This window comes from Doryrhamphus excisus, linkage group LG22 (genome assembly GCF_037039965.1).
Source record: "Doryrhamphus excisus strain RoL-2023G ecotype Guam linkage group LG22, RoL_Dexc_Guam_v1.1, whole genome shotgun sequence".
Taxonomy (NCBI): Eukaryota; Metazoa; Chordata; class Actinopteri; order Syngnathiformes; family Syngnathidae; genus Doryrhamphus; species Doryrhamphus excisus.
In genome coordinates, this window is record NC_136378.1 from 1,081,726 (window position 1) to 1,106,560 (window position 24,835).

Genomic DNA, 24,835 nt, shown 5'->3' on the forward strand with positions numbered 1-24,835 from the left:
GTTTAATTGGGGCGGATGCACGATGCCAGTGCTAAGGCATCCCACAGGGCTCTAGTTAAGAGCTTCCGGTCATGGCAGGAAAGGACACGTCAAGATGCTACATGTCCTGTGCTTGCTTTGTCAGACTTTGCTCAGATTTTGTCTAAGTTACATCACAGTGAAAGAGCTGTTGAATTGTTTGACTTTTGAAATGTAGAACGATTGTAGAAATAGTTTGGAATATGAGCTGAACTGAAATGCTGCAGAAATAATTGAATGTTGAAACCTAAAATGGTAATACCTAGCATGATAGTGTTTATATATGTATTTACCCATGAGAATAGCAAAATATGCTAGTATGCTAACATTAGCATGCTATCAATGCTAACATCTAGCATGATAGTGCTAAGTGTTTATATATGCATTCACCCATGAAAATAGCAATATATGCTAGTATGCTAACATTAGCATGCTACAAATGCTAACATTAGCATGACAGTGCTAAGTGTTTATATATGCATTTAACCATGAAAATAGCCACATATGCTAGTATGCTATCACTAGCATGCTATTAATGCTACCATGCTAACACCTAGCATGATAGTCTTTCTCTTTGGGCTTTTCCCCTCAGGGGTCGTCACAGCAAACAATGTCCTCCATCCAACCCAGTCTTCTACATCTGTCTCTCTCACACCAACTACCCTCCTATCCTCCTTCACTACTTCCATAAACCTCCTCTTTGGTCTTCCTCTAGGCCTCCTACCTGGCCCAATAACTAATCTCTCAGACAACCAGGAAGTAGTGGAGGATGACCCATGACCCGACAGATGTGGACATTTCAGTGCTAGGCCCAGGAACCACTAGCCTGTTCTCATTGTCTGCACGTAGCTGAGCAACTCAATCCCTCAACTCCTTATATATAATTACAATTTAACCTTCTGCCCCCAAGAAATATGGATACCACATACAGGTACTATATAGTACAAGCCCACGCCATGGAGATGACATGATTAGCTGTCATTTCCTTGCACATGCATGCACCATTAAAGTAATGCAATTAAAAGGCAAGCATGAAATCTCATCTTTAGGAAATGGATGACGGATGGAAAAGGAGCACGAAGGAACAATCAAGTATGTTTTATTTTTATTTTAAAATGATGGATTTTTTCAACAATTCAAGCCTGGAAATATAACAACAACAAACAACTGAAGACTGCACCTTTGTGTGCTACAGTGCTACAACAAATATCCATAAGAAGAACGAAAGGGGGGGGGGGGGGGGGCATCTTTAGAAACCTAAGAAATGCCACCATCCCGGTGAGAGGAAGTAGCGTATCCCAAGGCAAAACAGACAACTGCTCTTTTGGTTTTGTGTGTTTTGCTGTCCACCGGTGAGAGTGTGTAAACACTTGGTCCTTGGTTGTGTGTATGTGTGTGTGTGTGTGTGTGTGTGTTCAGTCGGACTCTTCCTCTGAGCTGGCGGGTGAGGATGCGGCCTCCTCCTCCTCTTCGGATTCCTAGTTTAAAATGAAAAGACAACAACTGGAGCGAGACAGAAACGACATGTAGCATGTCAGCATTTTTTCTATGACATCCTGTTTCAACCTTCATGTTCTCTTCCTTACCTTTTACACCTTAACTCCTTATTTCTAAAATGACAAATACTTCAACTTGCTTATATAGTTCATCTTCAAACAGCTAAAATAATGCATAAGGCTAAAAACAACCAATTAGCTAAAAATGTCATCCAATACTTCTCTACAAGAGAGGAGAAATATGATATCACCTCCTTCGGTACGAGGTAGATTATTTAAAAAAAAAACAAAAAAACCCCACAAAAAAAACCTTAAACTGTATGATGGAAAGCAGGAAGTGAACAAATGTAACAGTTACTAATTGTAAAAGTACCAGATGGAGGGGTAGGATTTAATAAGCTTTGTTTCTTCCTACTCCTTTTGGGCATGTGGAACTGGGAACTGATTATGGGATGCATTCAATTGTAATCTGATGCATGTTCAAATGAAATAAAACCATTACCATTACGTTACCAGCATAGAGCGTACATTAGTGACAGTAAATACAATGCAAACATCCTTACATGTTGTCCAGTCATCGAGAAAGGGATGTAGGATGGATGTAGGCAGCTAAGCTAACGTTTCTTCAGTAGTATGTGGTACTATGTGTCCCTGGAGCCTGCTTGTGAGAAGAGAGGCTCAAACTGTTGCTTTCCTGAGCATGGATGTGAGACAGCCACTGACACGCCCCTAGCTAGATGTATACGCCCACAAACGAAGGACAGCGACATTAAGGAAATGATTGAACCAGGCTTCGCTACACACCCTGAAAGAAAGCCTGGTGCTCTGCTTACCTGTGTGGATGTCCTTCTCAGTAAGATGAAGAGAAGTTGAGGTTTTCTTTACGGGATTTGTTATGCTTTTTAAAACGATGGAGAGTAACCCGACTCACGTCTTACTTTCGACCGCAGACGTCCGGGAAATTCAAGAAAGCCACAGATGACGTTTATATGATAATGGGCACTCACCTTCTTCTTCTTCTTCTTCTTGGACTTGCTTTTGTGGTCAGAGTCGGACGAGCTCTCCTCGCTGGTGTCGATGAACTCTTTGCTCTTGAAGCTTTCGTTGCCGCCGCCGCGCTCCCGCTCCTTGTCTCCTCCTGAAGACTTCCTCTTCTTCTCCTCCTTCTTGCCTGCAGACCTCTTGGCCTCCCTGGTGGGTTAAGCGGGTGAGAAAGGTCCCAGAAAAGGGTTCTGGTCTGAGGAGTCTTACTTCTTGGAAACTGAGGACTCGCCGCCGCCGCTTTCTTTGTACTCTTTCAGTGCAATGTCGTACTGCCTCTTGGCTTCTCCTGCCTTGGTTTCCCATTCCTGAAGGAAACAAAGAGCATGAGCAGGACATTCAGCACAACAAGACCGAGGACTAATGTAGGACAGGCATGCTGTACGTATAGAAGAACAGCAAACACCTCCTTCTCGTCTTTGCCCAGCTGCCTCCACATCTCTCCAGCCTTCTTGGAGATCTCCGTGACGGAGATGCCGGGGTTCTCCGACTTGATGCGCTCTCGGCTGGAGTTGAGCCACAGCATGTAGGCGGTCATGGGCCTCTTGGGGCCGCCCGTGTCCTTTTGCTTCTTCTGCAGAAAAGGAAGCACTGTTAGGGGACTGCTGCTACATAGGACTGCTGCTCCTCACTTCCTCACCTCTTTGCGTGGCTTTCTTTCCTTTCTCTCCTTCACCACTTTGGCCTTTTTCACTTTCTTCTTCTTTGGACTGTCCTCCTCGCTTCCACTTCCTGCTTCATCGCTGCTGTCGCTGGCGGACGCCTTGCTGTCGTACCTGACGGCGGAGGCACAAATGTCATGAAAACAATCAAATGCATTTCATTTCTCCAAAAAAGGCTTCTCCTTACTCCTCTGCAATGTCGTCGTCCTCCTCTCCGGGGTTGAAGGACTCATCTACAGAAGGTAACAGGACATAAAAGTCATACTCGGAATCACGCTCATCAGCGGCGCCATGCACTCACCGCTGCCGCTGTCGGACTCGTCGCTGTCGTTGCCCTCCTCCCGGATCTTGCCCTCGGCCTTCATGCGCTCCAGGTAGGCGTCGTGCTGGTCCTCGTCCGAGTCGCTGTACTCGTCGATCTTGCCCTTCATGCCCTGCGAGCACACACCAGTCAGAACCGCTAGCCACAATCCACCACTCGTGGAGACCCGCCGCCGGCACCACCGCACACCGCCACCAGGCCGGAAGAAGAAATACATCAAACCAAAGTACAGCCTGTTTTTCTTATTCTTCGTATTCAGTCAGTTTTAAAAAACTTGTTTATGTAAAAAGCTATGAGAATAAAGCCAAAATAGGGTGGACATGAGGTCAGAATCACGACGAGCACATCTAAAAGAAGAAAGTTGGAATATTTGGAAATACGAGACAAGCACCATTCAGTCGCCTTCTTCGGAGGCTGACTCTGTTGAGCCAGTTGCCATGGTGACAAGGGTTCTTAAAGCGCTGCCATGTCAGACAGACAAGAAGCATGTGTCTCTATGTTGTGTTACTGCACACCAAAGGCCCCGTCCCGCCCAGTAACCACTTGGCGTGATTGAAAGACACACAGGAAGTTATCCGTCACACTCCCACTCCCACTCCCACTCCAGCTCCAGCTCCCACACACCAGCCAGCAGCATTGTTAGTCCTGATGCACGCCCTGATTGTTTCCAGTCCAACACAACGCCTTAGAAGAGCCAACCAGAATGTTACAATCGAGAATTTGGGTCTGAATTCCAGGCAACACGCCATGCAAGCACGAGTCACGCCAACCACAAGACGACCATACGCACCTTCTTCTACAAGGGAACCAGCACGCACACACACAAATACAGGAGAAGTTGTCAATGGGTGGGATGGGATTGTGTCCAGGATGGAGACTACACCGGTATTACCTCTTTGAAGCCTCTGTTCTTGATGTTGAGCTTCTTGGCGTTGACAAAGTCGAAGAGTTTGCCGTACTCCTCCCTGGAAGAGCAAAGTGATCCAAGAGGTTTGAGATGTTTGGGTGAAGCGGTGCCACCAACAGCGTGACATCCATGTGACGTGAGGTCACCTCTCTATGCTGCTGAAGGTGTACTGGTTCCCCTGCTTGGTCTCAATCTCAAAGTCGAAGGAGCGAGTGGTCGTGGTGCCTCGGGCGAAGTTGACGCAGGAGATCTCCTCAAAGCGCAAGTGCACGGGGGGCTTGTGCACGTAGATGAAGCCCCTCTCCAGGGGATAGAGGAGGCCAGAGGAGGCCTTGTAGGAGCACGTGATGCACTGAGCACCTGAGTGGCTGAGCAGAAGATGTGCAAGGGCGAGGTCATCGATCTAAGACAGACGTAGCGATGTATGATACATGACTGTGTTTGTGGGGCGTACCCCTGGAAGTTTCCAGGTACGGTGATCTTCCTGTTGACCAGGGCCTTCATCACCCTGCTGACCATCTCGTATAGCGAGCCAGACATGTTCTTGCTGAGTTTGCCCTCAAAGCGACGCTCCACATCGTCCCTGTCAGACACACAAGACAAACTACTGGCAACAAGATCTTTGCTGCCCCCTAGTGGACACCAGTAATAACATCATTTGCTATCTAATGATCTAATGCTCTGTTTTGAGTGGCAGTCAGAAAAGTAAGCATTTCAGCTTCTTATTATGGTTGAAGGTGAAAGTCTTGTCATGGTTACATAAGATAGATGGTGTGTATCATGGAAGTATCTGCAGCACATCAACTTACTCGCTCATGTTGAGAGACAGGTTGATGGTCTCTTCTTTGGAGAAGAGCAGAATCAGGAAGTGGTAGCGCGTTTGGCCCTGCTTGATGGGAGGATCCAGACTGATCTACGCCAAAAGACGAGTGGACCAACGTGAGCACAACAAAAAAAGGTCAAAGCATCCGGTGGCTTCATCCGGTGATATCCGGCAAAGACCAATAAGCAACAGTAGGTTTCCAAGTTCTCCCTTACCACAAAGAACATCTGCCTCTGGTCCTTGTGTGGCAGCAGGAACAGACGAAGAACGGTAGTGTAGGGAATCTTGTAGTCAAAGGTCTTCCCGTGGAGGTGGAGGAAGGTTGGGTAGATGCGGATGTCATATCTGACAGGAAGTGATGCAGGTGTTGGATGCTGACCACTGATGTGTGACAACATGACGAGAGTGCGAATGCTCCTCTACCTTCCTCTGGGCGTAAGACACTGCAGCTCTTTGAAGATACACACAGCGTCTCCTGTTGCCTGGATCACGTCGGCCTTGGACAGCACGTTCTGGGCGAAGGCCTGAAAGGGAGGAGCACGGTGCTTTTCAACCGCCGGTCTTTTTTACGAGAAACGCAGCGGGAGGAACGCCGCCTCACCTCAACCGGGTCCTGCCGCTCGTCGGCCTGGCTGGGCGGGACGTAGAAGCGGACCTCCATGAGCGACACCTCCGTGTCGTCGTTCTGGTGGAACTCCAGTGTGACTTCGTTCTTGCCCGTGGCGCACTGAGAGACGTTGGCCAGTGGGATCTCGAAGGCTGTGTTGTCATTCACGTCGAACGATAAAAGTGGCCCTGCGGAGCAGATATGAAACATTAAAGTAATACTACTGTTTTTTTTAAGTTGTACTGCTGTAGTATGAGGAAACAAATATCCATCCATCCATCCATTTTCCTCCGCTTATCCCGGTCTGGATCGCGGGGGCAGCAGTCTCAGTAGGGAAGCCCAGACTTCCCGGTCCCCGGCCACCTCCTCAAGGCGTTCCCAGGCCAGCGTGTCCTAGGTCTGCCTGGGGGCCTTTTCCCGGATGGGCATGCCCCGGAACACCTCACCAGGGAGGCGTACGGGAGGCATCCGGACAAGATGCCCGAGCCACCTCAAGTGGAACATTTGTTACAACATGGGAATAAAGTCAAACTACGGGAATAAGTCCATATAAAAAAAAAACTGTGATTTCAGAAGAAAGTTGAAATATATGAAAAATTTTAAAAATTCAGCAAAAATGGGTGAAAAAGAGACAAAAGTTCATACAAATGATGGTCTCTTTGGTGTATATGACAAAGCTAAGATGTGTTTTTCCTCCTGAAATATTCCAAAGTGGTCCTTCCTCCTTTCATGTTCACTATGTGGCTGGCCTGAACCAGTTTGGACACCCCCGACGTACCGTGTACCATCAGGGGTGTCCAGAACACCAAGGAGAGATGAGACATTTACGGGTGAGAGCTGCAGTTCATTACCAGAGAATTTGGCTGTTCCCCAGTTCCAGCCCTTCACACACATGTCCTTCTCCGTCAGCTCCACGCTGTAGTTTGCTTTGAAAAACTCTGAGATCTTCTCAAAGTCCTGATGCAAGGAGACAGACATGGAGAGTTACAAAAGAGAGCGAGTCAGACCTTAGCAAAACACATTTCCTCACTCACTAAAAAAAAGAAAATAAAAGAGTGGACGAGGGCTCGGGGGGCTAATTAAGTCAACACTATTATAACCACGCCTGTCGCCGGGGCCTCCCAGGACCACAGGAGGTGAACATCATCCATCTAGCTACTTTGTCCTCATCTCAGTGCCGCTGCTGACAGAGTTTATTTAGATTGCAGGCACAACACACACAGAACGCCCAACACACACATGTGGAAGTGATTGGGGAGCGCACGGAAGGAGGGAGCGCGAGAGAGAGAGACAGTGAGAAAGAGTTTCCACACCTGCATACGTGTGTAAACTGTCTGTGAGCTCGTTACTGCTAATTAGAGGCCATGTAATCAGCGTCTGTTTGCTCGCCCGGATCGAGGCCACCAAAACTAAAATGGCGCCAGTGTTTCCCACAACTGTAGAGTTGTTGTTCTTTAAATCAGAATAAATAGACATCTCAGAACAAAAACAAACGGCCAGCATGTCTTCTACGCTTGAGTGACACAAATACTAACATTTACATACTAATACACTCATCCATGATTTGAATTCATGAATAAAAAACACATTTAAAAAAAAGATTTACGTCTCATTTCCTCTGATTATATCTACTATATTGGCTAATACAAATGTAAAGGTGCCTATAGGGGTGTTATTTGATGTATAGAGGGCTCTAATGTTAAAAAAAGAAGATTGCAAACAGGTTTTCCCTGCCATAACTACAAAAATATTCCATTTATGAGTATGAAACCGTGATAAACCAACGACCAATACCTACAGCATGAGTAACAGGTGCAGTACTTTTTACTTTTTTCGGACATACGAGATGAAAACAAGAAGAGCGAGCGTGCTTATACGCTCCTCATGCCGTCATTTAGAATTAAAGGTGTGCTTACTCAGCAACATCTCACAGGAGGATACGTTACAAGGATATCCAAACATCACAGTGTCTGCACGGCTAACCCTCCAATCACACTGACCAATTACCGACGCCGGCTGAGGGATAAACAATGACATCACGCCCCCGGTGCCTGACGACGTGAAGATTTATCTCCGAAAGGCGTGCTGATTAACCCCAGGAGACGCCGCTGACGCCACCTCGGGTTATTATACTACTGGCATCTTGACAGTCTCTGTGCACGCACAGAGGCGACTCAGAGAGGGGAGGACAAGAAAGACACAGGAAGATAAAAACTAAATTATTCCTCCGCCGTCTGAGCCAAATTGTTTCGGTGAACTGACATAAACATCGACTTCCATGAGCGCTGTGATTAGGCTGTTTATGCAGCACATGTGGGAGTGCCGTGGTCGCTCATTAATCCTATTAAGCATGTGGGGGCAGCACTGCGGTTCTCTTTGGGGTTTCTCCATGGAGTTAGCGTGGTGTCCATGGATATCGGATATCAATACCGATATCAGCACGAGTCATCCAAACTTTTGACTTATTTTGTAGTGCGGAATGTTCGAAAAGGCCTGATTAAGTGCTATCACTCAACGTTCAAGGTGCTCAAGTCAGCATTTAAACCCGACTTCACTCACCACCGACAGCGTAATGCTAACGTGAGAGTCTATCTTACCTCATTTATGTCAACGATGTCCCATCTTCTGCTATTATACGGGGTAATACAAGTGTAAAGGTGACTATAGGGGTGTTATTTCATATATACGGGGCTCTAACAATCCTAACCATATTTAGGCCATAAAGGTTAAAGCATCAGAATTTTGGATGGATACATTCATCTACAAAGCACCAGCCACTATGTCAATGTATACTATTTATTATCTAAAAACTGAAACCAAGTGCTCTTTAACAACAACTTTGTCCGTATATGCCGTTAGACGGTCATGTGGACTCTATCCGGAGTCAGAGTGTTTATATTGGCTAGTTTAGACAGGCTGGTATTGGATTGGGACAGCCCTAAATGGCTGTTTGTTGTCAATGGACAGTAAATCGATACAACCTGCACACTGACTACTCTAATTATATCCACATTTTCCACAGCTAGTCTAGCATTGATCCTTATGAAGATCGCCTGCAATAAAAATGCATTGATTGAGTAAAAAAAGTAAAAAAAGAGTTGCCCAATGTCTCCTTTAAACGTAGAACTACTTGGAGAAGGTGCGCTCACCGTGTCCCTGAAGCCGTCATATTTGTAGATGTGTCCCGCGCTGGTACTCAGTTTGATACCGTGACCTAAACACACACGTCGCCACTGAGCCAGGCTGAGTTCGGCCGAAGGGATGTTGTCCACTTTTCCCGTCTTGCTGCTCTTGTACACCACGTTCTGCTTGCTGAAGCGCAGTCGCCCGTCATTCTGCAGAAAAACAAAATAAAGTCATGAACTAAAGTAATTTAATTGCAGGGTTTTTGGGAGTTTAATACAAAGTCTTTAGATGGAAGTACTATAGCAGTATATGGTCACCGTCCACGATATCAAGTACACCGCATGATCTAATAGTACAAGAGTGGTATCATCCAGCTAATTGACATCATATAACATTAAAGTCCGTTTAAAAAGACAACAAGTGTTTGGATACTGACCCAAGAACCTTTGACCTCCTGATAAATCTCGTTGAACTCCAGTGTGTCTCCCATCTCGACTACAGGCTGATGCTCTAAAGACAGACACGATACACTTAAACACATAGCAAAGTGTTTTAAACAGGTGCAGAGTATATTATGTTGATGATACACAGCAGCAAAGGAGACATCTTTCCAGTCAAACAATATTGTGTCATTCCTTTTGAGCATGTAGTTTTCTTCAAGTTTAACATTTTCCCAATTCAGCGCAGCGCTCCAAACAACATAACCTTTACACATGTAGTATAAAAGTATAAATACAGTATAAAACCCTCAAGTTTACTTCTGCGAAGCTAACAATAGCTAAGCTAACTTCCATGGGGATGCGATTGTTTTTACGATGGCTGTGAGGTTGCAGTCTGAACGCCTGCTTGGCTGTACATGATTTTAGAGAGCGGTGCACTCAAGCGCCGCCCGGTTAAGACACCACAAGCTTACCAAACAAGCGCTCCGGACAGAAAGCAAGGCCAGTGCAAAGAAACCAAAAAATGCTATCCTGAATCAAATCAAGACTGTAAACAGGATGAATAGGCAGAGAAAGCGCCCGTGTTAGTTTTGAAGATTAGACATTTGTCTACAGTTAAGCATCAAACGTAAGCTGTAGAAAATGCAAAACCTACTGTCAACGTGATGAGAAGGTCGGCCTGTTTCCCGCGTGTAGCATCCGGAGCTAGCCCTACGTCACAGGAAGTATTTTTTGTATTTATTTCCGGTGCTACGATGAACGCGTCAAAGTGCTGCATTTTAAAGTGAAATTATGCATGAAATTACATTAAAAACATTGGATTGTTTGTAGTTGTTCGCATATTTTATAAAACTTAGTTTTAAAGTGAAATGTTATTTCTAAGTTCAATTTTAGTCGTAATGGAGTCGTGTACTGCAGTACTACTACCTTCCACTAGATGTCACTAAACCCTCTCATGTAAATATGTCACAATGTAACGCAATTTGAAGACCTTATTCTGAAATCAAAATGGAAATAAAAGCATGTTTTAAGCGCATAATTCAGTTGATTATTTTTAATCATTGTGTAATAATGAATTACATGTAGGTATATAACGAAATGTGCAAAGATCATTCACGTTTACTGCCGGTATTTGTGTACTTTAAATAATGAAAGAAGTGACTGTACACACAAACAGAGAATGAAACTAAAAAAAGCAGGATTGCTGTGACACATGCGGCAACTAAAATATGGCATAATGTCTTGCTGAAATAATTATAGTTACTGTCAGTGGTGCTAAAACCCTGCATCCTCCCAAGCTGTTTTCTTCCTCTTTGTGGGAACTCTTTGACTCACTGAGCCTGCTGCTTTTTGGGAGGTCTGTCTGGTGCATGGAGGCCGCCTTGTTTTCCATCCTTGATTATAATCAGTTCACATCATTTGCAGGCCATCTAAATCCTGCAATACAAAGCTGCGAGCTGAGCTGAGCTGAAACACACTTTGGAATATGCAATATGCATGGGAGCATTTTGTGCCTCACATAACATGTATATTAATTATTATTATGGGATCATTATTACTGTATATATGTTTGATTTATTTAAAAAATATTTTTCCAACTTTTCTAATTTTTTGTAGTATTTTTGTCTACAATCTCTTGATAAAATGAAAAAATAAAGCAACATTTTTTGTATTATTGAGTTCTCCTGGGTAAAAACAATACTTTTGTTGGTGTCAAGAAATATGTTGACTTATTTTTCATGAAACGTTTTGTGCACTGGACGATGAATGAAAAAGAAAATCTTCGTCCATGTAGTCTCATTTTCGGCGGTGTCATATGAGAAATGATTCTGCGAGCAGCCGTTCCTTGCTTCTTGGTTTCTGCACACGGGCGTCTGCATCTGGTTGCATCAACCTTCTTTGTGGTTCCACTTGTCCCTGACTGCGGACAAGGTTCGGACAAGGTGGATCTGACTTTTCCACACACAAAGACTTGCCCCGCATGACTTGGGGGGGAAGAAATCCCAACTTGGTGGAGGATGTGGAGTGCGGGGGGGTTCCAGGGAAGAGGATTAGACATGAAACGGCCGCAGTCGATGTGAATTGAAGCCGATGATGATGAGCTCATGGAGACAGAGATGAGTTGAGACAAGTCCCGTGGTTCGGAGGCTCGGCGGAGTGGAGCTGGTGTGATGCGTCAAGCCGGTGAATCAGCCGTGAGGAGTGAAAAAAAGGAAAGAAGAGAGAGGATGGAAAAGAGGGGAGGAAAGTAGAGAAGAAGGGAGGAGGGTAGAAAAAGCCTTCGCCTTCTTGTTGAGCGTGTCACACGTTGAAGACCACACAAGTGAAAGGCAGGGAGGCTCCATCCTCGGGGACACCTTGGTGAAAGCATCACCTGCTTCATCACTTTGCTGTTCTTCCGAGGACTAAACGCTCGCTTGAAGGGCTGCCCGCCGCCTTGACTTCACCTTCCCGGAGAGCGAAGGCGCTGAAGGGAAAGCAAAGGATTTGGAAGGAAAATGACTTTTTGCAGAGGTGAGTAAATGTATTCCCGACAACTTTAGGAAGAGGGTGTTTTCATACGTTGGTCTTTCCTTATCTGCACCCCAAATCTCAACACATTGCTGGGATAACACTCGACTTGTGAAGCTTAAACCAAAGCAAATGTGTCAAGGCGAATCTTTCTATTGGCTGGACCGGAAAGGAATGACTAAATCAGGAATACTGAATACGAAAATTATGAAAGGATGCACTTGAATATTTTATATTTTGAGAAAAAAATGCATCTCGGCTTTGGGATGGAGGTGATGTCGGCGACAGGAAGTACGCACTTTGGTGTCTGCTCTTTTATTCCCTTCATTTTTGCCGTTGTTGCTTTTTCATTTTCCAAATATATCAGAATATTAATATTACAACTTTCCCTCCAATCACATTTCCCCCCAAAATTATGTTTCTCATATTATTAAAAAAGGAACCTATTTTTCCTAACAATATTATGAGCTTATTCTTGAAAATTGCAGGTTTTTCTTGTAATATTTGGACTTTATTGTCATAAAATGGCAGCTGTTGTTTCCATTTCTGCTGCTGTTGTTTTTTAAAAAAATGTTCCAACTATTTCAACTTTGATTTCTGTCCATTTTCACTTTGTAATACGATGATGATTTTATTCCCATAATATTTGGAGCTTATTCCCATAATGTGAAACCTCATTTTCCAAAAATGACACAGTTGTTTGTGTGCTTCCCATAATATTACAACTTTTTACGACCCATAACATTACAATTATTTTCTCGTAATATTTGGATTTCATTCCTGTGGATAATTTCCACTTTTAGTCCATGAAATGTTGTTTTGTTTGGTATTTATACGTCCTCAGTGTGTCAACTCTAACATTTAAAATTTGCACCAAAGAAAGATAAAAAGACACGGGCCGTGGGATGTGTGTGTATTTTTGTATACACACACATGTATACGTGCGTGTATTTTCCAATACACGGAAAGGGAGTATTTAATCTTTTTAAGAATGATAAATAGTGTGACAAATTACGGAGGTGAGGGGTCAGAGGACGCTCCAAGCGCCTGTCTCGTTAGCTGCCACTGAGAGGTGAAAGTACATGATTCACGTTAGTCACACACACACACACACACACACAGCCAGCTTGACATGAGCACTGTGGCCATTCCACACACAGAAAGAGCAGGGCTGTGATGGCAAGGGAGGGGGGTGACGAGGAGATGGCAGAGGACATAGAGATGCCATTTGATTGTTTGCTGTCAGAAAGATTTGAGTGGCGGTGAAAGGGTGGGGGGGGGCAGCCATGGAAGCATGGACACCAACCCCGCAGCACACAGACAGGAAGGGAAAGAAAAGGGGGGGGGGATCATATAAAATGAGTCGGTCACGCTTTGAACACTTACACATGCTGTTTACATTTTTGCCAAATTAACATGGCCCCTCGCGGAAGAAGAAAAAAAATTCTCTACTCACCCCCCCCCCCCCACCCACAGCTCTCCTGCACACTGCTGGAAGTCCATACGCCGCAATGCTAAAGTATGCTAAATAGTACGAGAATAACGACAACATGAAGAGAAAAAATGTATGCAAGTAAAAATATGAAATGATAGAAAATGAGCATAATCTATATAATAGAATAAATATGACAAAAAAATATATGACAAAAAATATGACTATATATATATTTATTTTTAAATATATATATATATATATATTGTTATATTTTTTGTCATATAAAAAATATGACAATATATATATATATATTTTTAAATATATATAATTTTTTTGTCATATTTTTTGTCATATTTATTCTATTATATAGATTATGCTCATTTTCTATAATTTCATATTTCTACTTGCATACATGTTTTTTATATATATTTTAAATAAATCTATATATATAATAATAGACAAGCTGAGATCATCTGACGTGGGTCGGACTATTAAAGTATAAAGGTGCCCCCCCCCCCCTTCCTGTCATTTTTCAGCACGCGGCTGTCGCTGTAAAAAGTTCTAGACAGTCCTGGTTCTGGTCTACGGACCGCTGCTTCATGGATGAATGTACATGTACTACATGAAGATGTACTCGATGTAGATGTACTAGATGTACTAGATGTACTAGATGGCAGGTCCATGGGTGATAAAAGCCTGGTTCTTGCTACGTTCCCACGTCACAGATTAGTTCTTTCTGTTCTTTGTTCTACAAAGAACCAAACCTGGAGGGTCAAAGTCAACTATTTGTAAAAAGTAGTCGAACCAAAGCAAAATGTGTGCGAGCCCAGCCAGCTGTTTGACAGCACAGAGCGTCTTAGCTGCCTTGGCCGTCCTCGTACCGCAAAGGAAGCCAACCTTTGGACGAGGGTGGGGTAGGGTGAACGAGGGGGGGGGGCGAGGTAAATGAAAACCGCAGGTCAGAAAAAGAGGAAGTGGAGCAATGAAAGATGGGGATGGAGGCAACAAGTGGGGCCAATTAGTGGAGGGAAACTGAGTCAAGGCAATTAGGGAGAAGGCTTCAACAAGCATTTTGGACTTTCTGCTGACAATTGGGGAAAAGGGGGGGGTGGGGGTAAAAAGAATGGATGCAAAAATGATAAAAGGTTGGAAAAGATGGATTAGGAGTGTCAGGAATATGAAGAAATATTTTATACAGTGTGACCGCTCTAATGTGTGTGACCACACACTGCTTTGGTTATATGGATTATTCAGTGTGTGTGTGTGTGTGTGTGTGTGTGTAGGGATTTACGTTACACTGCATGCATGTGTGTGTGTGTGTGTGTGTTGAGTTAGAGAAGGAATGCGCATTTGATTGGCTACAGACTGCTCATAAATCTGCCCTCTAAGCGTACATAGACACACACACACATGCACACGCACACACACACGCACACACACACACCGCTGACCTTGACCTCCGACCCCCAGAGCCACGCCACGGTCCACTTTTAACAAGCCTTATGTGTGACAACAACACAATCAGGTGTCATCACATGACGACACAGGTACTCCTGTCACCATGACAACCAGTCCAGGCCACACCCACTCAATTATTCTAGAAAGGACTGGAGGTCCATCCATTTATCCATCTTCTATACCACTTATCCACCATGCTGGAGCCTATCCCGGCTGTCTATATTAAGCAATATATACCTCTATATACAAAGATCATCTATAATACAAGAAGTCCCAGCTTGTTGGCCTTCTTCAACAACACTAATCAAAGATTCTTTCCATGCCAAGAGAGGAGCGCTCGACTCCAAAAACACGAGTCAGAGATCTTCTATATAAAAGGAGCGCTCTGCTGTTTTTTGAAAGGCCAATTGTAAAAATGCTAGTCAAAGATCTTCTATATAAAAGGAGCGCTCTGCTGTTTTCATGGATTTACAACAAAAACACGACTCAAAGATCTTCTATATGAAAGGAGCGCTCTACTGTTTTCATGGATTTACAGCAAAGACACCCGTCCAAGACGGTTTCCCATGAGCCAAAGGGGCATGATGAGGCTCGCGGGCCACCGGTTGAAGAGCCCTGGCCTAAACTCCGCTAACGACTTTGGGAGGACGTGGGTGTTGTCTTTGCAGATCATAAATACGCTCCAAACCGCAGAAAGGGAGCGGGAAGATATTTCCTCTCAGGTATTCCTTCATGCTACAGTTTCACATTAAGTGTGACCGCCGGGGTCAAACGGCGAGGAAGCCACATGCTACATGAACATGTGACGTCAGGGTCCCGCTGGTGTTGATGCGAGGTGAAACGTACAACCGAGCATACATGACCAAGGCATCCATCATGGACTACAATGCCGCTTAACACGTAACGAGGGGCGATATCAACATGGAACCTACCAAAGGGGCGATATCAACATGGAACCTACCAAAGGGGCGATACGAACATGGAACCTTCCAAAGTTGCAATATCAACATGGAACCTACCAAACGGGCGATATCAACATGGAACCCACCAAAAGGGCGATATCAACATGGAACCCACCAAAAGGGCGATGTCAACACAGAACCTATCAAAGGGGCGATATCAACACGGAACCCACCAAAGGGGCGATATCAACATGGAACCTACCAAAGGGGCGATATCAACATGGAACCTAACAAAGGGGCGATATCAACATGGAACCTAACAAAGGGGCGATATCAACATGGAGCCCACCAAAGGGGCGATATCAACATGGAACCTACCAAAGGGGCGATATCAACATGGAGCCCACCAAAGGGGCGATATCAACATGGAACCTACCAAAGGGGCAATATCAACATGGAACCCACCAAAGGGGCGATATCAACATAGAACCTACTAAAGGGGCGATATCAACATGGAACCCACCAAAAGGGCGATATCAACATGGAACCTACCAAAGGGGCGATATCAACATGGAACCAACCAAATGGGCGATATCAACATGGAACCCACCAAAGGGGCGATGTCAACACAGAACCTATCAAAGGGGCGATATCAACACGGAACCCACCAAAGGGGCGATATCAACATGGAACCTACCAAAGGGGCGATATCAACATGGAACCTAACAAAGGGGCGATATCAACATGGAGCCCACCAAAGGGGCGATATCAACATGGAACCTACCAAAGGGGCGATATCAACATGGAGCCCACCAAAGGGGCGATATCAACATGGAACCTACCAAAGGGGCGATATCAACATGGAACCCACCAAAGGGGCGATATCAACATGGAACCTACCAAAGGGGCGATATCAACATGGAACCTACCAAAGGGGCGATATCAACATGGAACCTACCAAAGGGGCGATATCAACATGGAACCTACCAAAGGGGCAATATCAACATGGAACCTAACAAAGGGGCGATATCAACATGGAGCCCACCAAAGGGGTGATATCAACATGGAACCTACCAAAGGGGTGATATCAACATGGAGCCCACCAAAGGGGCGATATCAACATGGAACCTACCAAAGGGGTGATATCAACACGGAACCTATCAAAGGGGCGATATCAACACGGAACCCACCAAAGGGGCGATATCAACATGGAGCCCACCAAAGGGGCGATATCAACATGGAACCTACCAAAGGGGCAATATCAACATGGAACCCACCAAAGGGGCGATATCAACATGGAGCCCACCAAAGGGGCGATATCAACATGGAACCTACCAAAGGGGCAATATCAACATGGAACCCACCAAAGGGGCGATATCAACATGGAGCCCACCAAAGGGGCGATATCAACATGGAACCTACCAAAGGGGCAATATCAACATGGAACCCACCAAAGGGGCGATATCAACATGGAACCTACCAAAGGAAAGATTAGACTTACTTTACCTTTCTTTAGGAGTCAGCAGTAGAATATAGGTAGGTTTCAGGGAAATAGCAGCTCCCGACTAACTTTCACTTTGACACCAAATATATATAAACAACAATACCAAAATCATGTACTTAATAATGTAAGAGATGATACCGGACACGCCCACAGGGGGCGTGGGGGCCACATAAACGGGACCCTCCTGATGCGGCATGTCCCATTGAATATCCCATCATGCACCGGGTACACGCCATCAACCTGGAGCCCCCTGGGGGGCTCACCTTGATGTCTGGTCCAAAGCCAGACGGTGATGAAGTCCCTCATACGTTACATAACCATTTGTTATGTCAGTGTTTTTAAGCCTGGGGGGCCTTTGTTGATCCAGTGTGGAGATGCTAAGGGCGTCCCACAGCTTACGTCTCACGGTGAAGATGACTATTGGGTTAGACATCTTAGCGGCTGATGGGGGTTGTTCCACTTGATGGATTTTAAGGTGTGTGTACGAGTGTGTGTGTGTGTGTGGGAGCGGCCCGGGACGACTGAAGTGTTTTCCAAAATAGTGGAGAGGCTTTGATGTGGCTCGCCAGGTCGTGTTACAAGTCATCAGGCCGTAATTAGAAATGTTGCCGCTTGTACTTCTTTCCAGGCCAAAAGCCACGGGGGGTGTTTACCTCGCACGTCTCGCACGTCTCGCACGTCTCGCACGTCTCGCACGTCTCGCACGTCTCGCACGTCTCGCACGTCTCGCACGTCTCGCTCTCTTCAATCACTTCAAAATGTTGTTTTCCTCTTTAAGGACCAACCTGTCAATCAATTTGTCCTGTCAACTGGAGACATTTAAGTACTTCATTATAACACTTTTTAATTCTATTCTAAGTTAAACAAAGTATGAATTTAATTTTCCATCCATCCATCCATTTTCTATACCACTTATCCTCACAAGGGTCGCAGGCATGCTGGAGCCTATCCCAGCTGTCTATATTAAGCAATATACTTACATGAGTCAAAGACCTCTATATACAAAGATCATCTATAATTCAAGAAGTCACTGCTTGTTGGCCTTCTTCAACAACACTAATCAAAGATTCTTTCTATGCCAAGACAGGAGCGCTTTACTCCAAAAACACGACTCAAAGATCTTCTATATGAAAGGAGCGCTCTGCTGTTTTTTGAAAGGTCTATTGTAAAAATGCTAGTCAAAGATCTTCTATATAAAACAGAGCGCTCTGCTGTTTTTGGAAAGGTCTATTGTAAAAATGCTAGTCAAAGATCTTCTATATGAAAGGAGCGCTCTGCTGTTTTTTGAAAGGCCTATTGTAAAAATGCTAGTCAAAGATCTTCTATATGAAAGGAGCGCTCTGCTGTTTTCATGGATTTACAACAAAAACACGACTCAAAGATCGTCTATATGAAAGGAGCACTCTGCTGTTTTCATGGATTTACAGCAAAGACACCCGTCCAAGACTGTTTCCCATGAGCCAAAGATCCTCTCCTCAATCCTTTCAGTCCCAGCCCCCTTCAGACTAGCATGTGTCCAGAGACTTATGATTTATTATTGACTTGAACTAAATGATTATAGGAACAGATCTGTACAAGTCAAAGTGTAACGGCCGCAATAATAACTTGTTAAGGGATGGCTGTGTGACAAAGTCTTATTAGGAAAATAAAGGCCGCCTTTTTGTCCTTTATTGTGGTGCCTACTGGCTGCTGATTGGCTGTTATGTAAGACACTTTTCCAAGTCAGTTGCTGTCAATTTGTTAACATCAAAGCTGGGAAAATTTGCGGCTGAGATCAGAGATTGTGTTCCGACAATTCCATATTTGTGTTTGCTCGGGCCGTTGTTGACGTTGAGCCGCTCTCCAAGCCCGCCGGGCCGTCATGGCCGACACATGAAAGGAGCAGCGAAGGGGTCTGAAACGTGGGAGTTGAGTCCCGGCTAATGGGGGTTAATTGTCTGCTGTTATTTTGACCCGAGGCGGAGGAGAGATACGTGTTTGAAAGGGAGGAACAACAGAGGACGAGGGCTGCCGTGACGCAAAACGGGAGGCCTGAGGTGTGTCAGTCGGGGAGGGGGGGGGGGGGTGGAAGCTGTCAGGGTTGCAAAAAAAAAAAAAAGTTGCGCAATACATAATTCAGATCTGTTAAACAGCAGCGTGTTTCGCCCGGAATTACACGCGTGAATCACCACCACGGGCAGGGTGAAGGAGGGGGGGGGGGGGGGGGGGTGAAAGAAGGACAAGAGTGCAGGAGGACCAGAGGCTGAGGAACATGCGGCTCTTCCATGTTGAAAAGCACCTTCAGCTTCAACGTGTCCCCTCTGAAACAAACACACATTTCCCCCATAAGACTAGAAATGATATTTGTGACATTTGTGACATGGAACCCACCAAAGAGGCGATATCAGCATGGAACCCACCAAAGGAGCGATACCAACATGGAACCTACCAAAGGAGTGATATCAAGATATCAACATGGAACCCACCAAACGGCCGATATCAACATGGAACCCACCAAAGGTCCGATATCAACATGGAACCTACCAAAGTTGCGATATCAACATGGAACCTACCAAAGTTGCGATATCAACATGGAACCTACCAAAGAGTCGATATCAACATGGAACCTACCAAAGGGGCGATATCAACATGGAACCCACCAAAAGGGCGATATCAACATGCAACCTGCCAAAGTTGCAATATCAACATAGAACCTACCAAAGGGGCGATATCAACATGGAACCTACCAAAGGGGTGATATCAACATGGAACCTACCAAAGGGGCGATATCAACATGGAAAGGACCAAAGGGGCGATATCAACATGGAACCTACCAAAGGGGTGATATCAACATGGAACCCACCAAAGGGGTGATATCAACATGGAACCTATCAAAGAGGTGATATCAACATGGAACCTACCAAAGGGGCGATATCAACATGGAACCTACCAAAGTTGCGATATCAACATGGAACCTACCAAGAGGGCGATATCAACATGGAAAGGACCTAAGGGGCGATATCAACATGGAACCTACCAAAGGGGTGATATCAACATGGAACCCACCAAAGGGGTGATATCAACATGGAACCTACCAAAGGGGCGATATCAACATGGGACCCACCAAAGGGGTGATATCAACATGGAATCGACCAAAGGGGTGATATCAACATGGAACCCACCAACAGGGCGATATCAACATGGAATCGACCAAAGGGGCGATATCAACATGGGACCCACCAAAAGGGAGATATCAACATGGAACCCACCAGCGGGGCGATATCAACATGGAACCTACCAAAAGGGAGATATCAACATGGAACCTACCAAAAGGGAGATATCAACATGGAACCTACCAAAAGAAAGATATCAACATGGAACCTACCATGGAACCAACCTATATATGATATTTGTGACAGTCATGTGATCTACCGTCAGGATCACATGACTGATGCCTCCTTTCAATGGTTATAGGCCAATAGGCCATAATCAAGCCATGGAATCAAACCCAGTCAATCTGACTTATGGGTCCTCATGTAAACATTTGGAGTATTGTTCAGAATCAATAACACCTCCACAAATTGTGAGACACACCCCCACCCCCCCACACACACGCTAAAAAGTGACTAAAAAGGAATCCGTCATGGTGAATCCGACCGTCCCGAGCTATTAAGTGAGCTTTTATTTGAAGCCAGTGTAAACCTCTGACGGCCAGAGAAGCCTAAAATAAGAGCGGAAAGGTAACGAAGGTTTTATCAGCAGAGCCGGATGACAGCGCAGACGAGGCCGTCGCCATAGAGACGAGGAAATACACCAGGAAATCATAAAAGGGAAAAAAATAGAAGCGTAAACAATGACGGAGCAACTGGAGCAAAGTTTGGAACTTGTTGCCGCGGGATATTATTCCTTTCAATCAACAAATAATAGCGGAGATTAATCTGATCAACTCTGTTACGGTCTTGCAACCTCCACGTGATTAATCTATCTTCTTATTTCCTCTCCATATTCCCCGCAGTCCGTCATATCCACCTGGTGGTGCTGCTGGTTGCCATGGCGACGGCTGTCCATTCATCCCACAGCCTGGCCGGTGAGAGGAGCTCCATCGAGAGCACGTACGAGCTGACCAAATATCTGGAGTATCAGCTGAAGGAGATCAAGGACGTCTATGTGAGTTTGGCTTCATTTTGGTCCTTTTTAACATCTGACACTGATGGAGCTGAAGGAGGTTCTAAGGAGACATGGACATTTCCCCCCTTGTTTAAATCCAATGGACAACATTTGGGGATGCATGGCAAGGGAAGTTTAGTTCCAGACAGTGGATCCATGTGGTGAAGCCATGTTCCCCACATGGATCCACATTCCCACTGGGCTCCTGGAAACGGTGGCATCAAGCACACCTTTTTCAGCTGATGAACAAGAACGGCACAGCGACTCATCACGACTCCTTTTTGAACATTGTCTTCCTATTTCGGGAGGTTTCTGTTTTTTTTCATTTTATTGGTTCAACTAAGCTCGACTTGAAACCTCCTTCAGATCCAGCAGTGCAAAATGTGAATTGTTGCCAACGGTTTCAACACGTCGTAACATTTTGATCAGGAGTGCAAGTTGCAGTCTCGGGATGTTTACGATGTTTATATTGGTGGATTCACGCATCACACATCTGTTGTCAATTGTGTCGTGTGGCTTCTTGTTACAAAACAGAATGTGTGCAAAATGTGCTGAGACAATGAACACTTGGATACGGGCGTCCACAAGTTGAAAGGAGGTCAAACTATATCCTACTCTATCGGTGACGGGGCGTTCTAGGGTCAGACATGCCTGACTGTTTGATATCCATCAGTAAATAAAAACACCACCTGGTACTCTCTGCAGTTTAGTATACAATTGGCCCTGACCACAGTATTATTATTTTTTTAATTTTAATTTTAATTATTTATTAATAATTTTTAATTATGTATTAATATTTTTTATTATTTATTAATAATTTTTAATTATTTATTAATAATTTTTAATTATTTATTAATAATTTTTAATTATTAAGAGTGCCCCCATTTGGAATGATTCAAACCGTCTATGCTCTTTAAATGGATGTATTTAGTTTAATTCAATATCCATCAGTAAATAAAAACACCACCTGGTACTCTCTGCAGTTGAGTATACAATTGGCCCACATTATTAATTATATTATATTATATTATATACATTACATTCTATTATATCATATTCTATTTTTTTATTATATTATTATTATATTATTAATCATTATTTACACCACCTGGTACTCTCTGCAGTTGAGTATACAATTGGCCCTGACCCCAATATTATTCATTATTATTATTACTAATTTTATAACTTCTAACTAATCTTCTGGTGTCCTCCCTTAGTTAACGTACCTGGGCCCCCCGTTCAACGAGAAGGATTTTTCCCCCCCCAGACCCAACAGCACCGCTCTCTCCCTGCCCAGCGCCGCCACCCGCCTAGAACTGTGGCACGGCCTGGAGAACCAAGCCCGTCTGGCCCAGAACCAGAGGGCCTACTCCGTCCTGTTGGCGGCTGTGAGGGAGCTGGCCCGCTCCACCCTCTGCCCCTCCCTCAAGATCTCCCTGCTGCACTTCTGCACAGGCCTGGATGGGCTCCTGGGGTCCATATCGGCGCTGATGACCACCCTGGGTTACGCTCTTCCTCCATCGAGCCCCGACCACGAGTACCACCAGAGGGGGTCGGAGGGAGACCACCCGGCTCCGCTCATCAGCCGGAGCTCGTATAGGTCCAGAACCAGGATGAGGACAGACAGACGGAGCGGTGCGAGGGAGGCCCGAGGGGAGCGGGAGGGCGGCCTCGGTGTGGATATGAAGAGAACCAAAGCAGGGAGGCGAGTGGAGGCGGCCGCAGCTGGAGGAAGGAGCGGCGGATCCAGGGAGAAGCCAAGAGGAGACAAGAGGAGAGGGAGGCGGGAGGAACCTGAGACCTGGATTCTGGAAGAGGAGGAGCGAGCGGGAGGGACGGCGGGATGGGGCGGGAGGCGTTTGTTGAGCGTCGGTGAAGACCAAGACGAAGGAGAGCACGTGATGGAGGAGGGCTACAGCTACAACGTCCAGCACATTGGGGACGGGAGGGGGAGCCTCTTGCTCTCCTCTTCTCACCACCAGCACCGACCTCCTCGCTCCCTCCTCTTCACCCCGACGCTCCCACCTCCTGCATCCGCCCTCTCCCTGCTCTACCGGGACGACCACGCCCTGCTTTCCACGCCCTCCTCGCTCATCTCCTCCTCCGCCTCGGTGCTCCTTTCTGTGCGGCCCGCTATGAATGACTTCGCCCGGAAGGTGGAGGGCTTCTGGGTGCTGCGTGAGCTGCAGAGCTGGTTGTGGAGATCGGCAAAGGACTTCAACCGCCTCAAGAGGAGACTCCGAGGCTGACGGTTTTTGCACTAGGGGGGGGCTTTTTACTCCGTTTCTTCACTGATTCATCGGTTAGTTTGAAATATCATTCATTTTGTGAATGTTCTGGACTCCCGTTTCCATGATGGTGTTGTATTTTATTGTGCTAATGTGGTCTGGAGGAGCACCCGAGTCAGATCTCATGTTGGCCTTCTTTGGAAAACTAACAAGACTCAATCAAGATCCCATCCATCCATCCATCTTTTCTATGCCACTTATCCTAACAAGGGTTGTGGGGATATGCTGGAGCCTATCCCAGCTGACGTCTGGTGAGGTGGGGTGGGGTGGGGGCCCTCATTTAATCCACTAATTGATGCCCATCCCTGATTTGCACTTTGTCCCATGTTAAGCCTTGTACAGGAATGGGAGCATGAGGATCACTATTTGGCAGATGTGAGCGCACACACACACACACACACACACACACACACACACACACACCAGTGAGTGAGTGAGTGACAGACAGTGCAGCCATTCAGCAACAAAGTGATTCAGGACCACAAATCGTGTGAATCAGCAAACATCCACCAGAAATGTTATGAATGGACCAGACACCAAAAGGCCGGAAGGGTGAAGAAGTTGCAGACGAAAGAGGCGAGCGGGGGGGGGGGGGGGGGGGGGGGCATGAGTCAGGGGACGGGTGCTGCAAAGAAAGGGTAGCAAGGGGGGGGGGTTAAATGCTGAGTCGGCCGGCCCAGTTACGGTAACTGTACAACAGAACTACACACATGACCAGGCTGGCATTGGCACTCTTACAGTACACCCCCGGGGGGGAAGGGGGGGGGGGGGGGTGGATCTCTACCGTAAATTTAGAATCCATTTCCAACATCATCTATTTCTGTCCATCATGGTCAAGTGGTCTCCTGAAGCTTTGGGTTCTTCAGAATGATGAAAACATTTGGATATCCTAGCACCATTTCAAGATTTGAAGTCAGATTGCTGACATTAGACTAGGTCAGGGGTCGGCAACCTTTCCTATCAAAAGAGCCATTTTACCCGTTCGCTGACTCGAGGAAAATAAACTGGAGCCGCAAAACATAATTCAAAAACAATATCTTATAGCAGTAACAGATCTTGTTAATATAGAAGATAAATGAACATAAATATTACATTCATTCTTTCATCAGGGTCGCGGGGGTGCTGGAGCCTATCCCAGCTCTCTTTGGG

General features: G+C 45.5%; 2 protein-coding genes across 4 annotated transcripts; one reads left to right on the forward strand and one right to left on the reverse strand.

The window, feature by feature from the left end:
• Positions 1–1,120: 1,120 nt before the first annotated feature.
• Positions 1,121–11,835, reverse strand: ssrp1a (structure specific recognition protein 1a). Of its 3 annotated transcripts, XM_078788350.1 has the most exons (19): positions 10,098–10,133; positions 9,916–9,989; positions 9,439–9,512; positions 9,026–9,211; positions 6,728–6,833; positions 5,871–6,064; positions 5,693–5,793; positions 5,485–5,614; positions 5,256–5,359; positions 4,901–5,029; positions 4,593–4,814; positions 4,432–4,504; positions 3,519–3,651; positions 3,405–3,450; positions 3,196–3,331; positions 2,962–3,129; positions 2,766–2,863; positions 2,522–2,705; positions 1,121–1,496 (listed from the first exon to the last, which is right to left on the reverse strand). In XM_078788350.1, exons 3-19 carry the CDS (start codon positions 9,490–9,492, stop codon positions 1,434–1,436), a joined length of 2,127 nt encoding a protein of 708 aa, XP_078644476.1. In that variant the 5' UTR covers positions 9,493–9,512; positions 9,916–9,989; positions 10,098–10,133; the 3' UTR covers positions 1,121–1,433. The 3 variants fall into 3 exon arrangements, with proteins under 3 accessions (XP_078644476.1, XP_078644477.1, XP_057919872.2); XM_078788351.1 differs by lacking the exons at positions 9,916–9,989; positions 10,098–10,133 and adding an exon at positions 11,817–11,835; XM_058063889.2 differs by lacking the exon at positions 9,916–9,989 and having other exon boundaries at positions 10,098–10,205.
• Positions 11,759–24,256, forward strand: clcf1 (cardiotrophin-like cytokine factor 1). The gene is made up of 3 exons (XM_058062951.2): positions 11,759–11,956; positions 21,247–21,398; positions 22,616–24,256. Exons 1-3 carry the CDS (start codon positions 11,941–11,943, stop codon positions 23,645–23,647), a joined length of 1,200 nt encoding a protein of 399 aa, XP_057918934.2. The 5' UTR covers positions 11,759–11,940; the 3' UTR covers positions 23,648–24,256.
• The last annotated feature ends 579 nt before the right edge of the window (positions 24,257–24,835 follow it).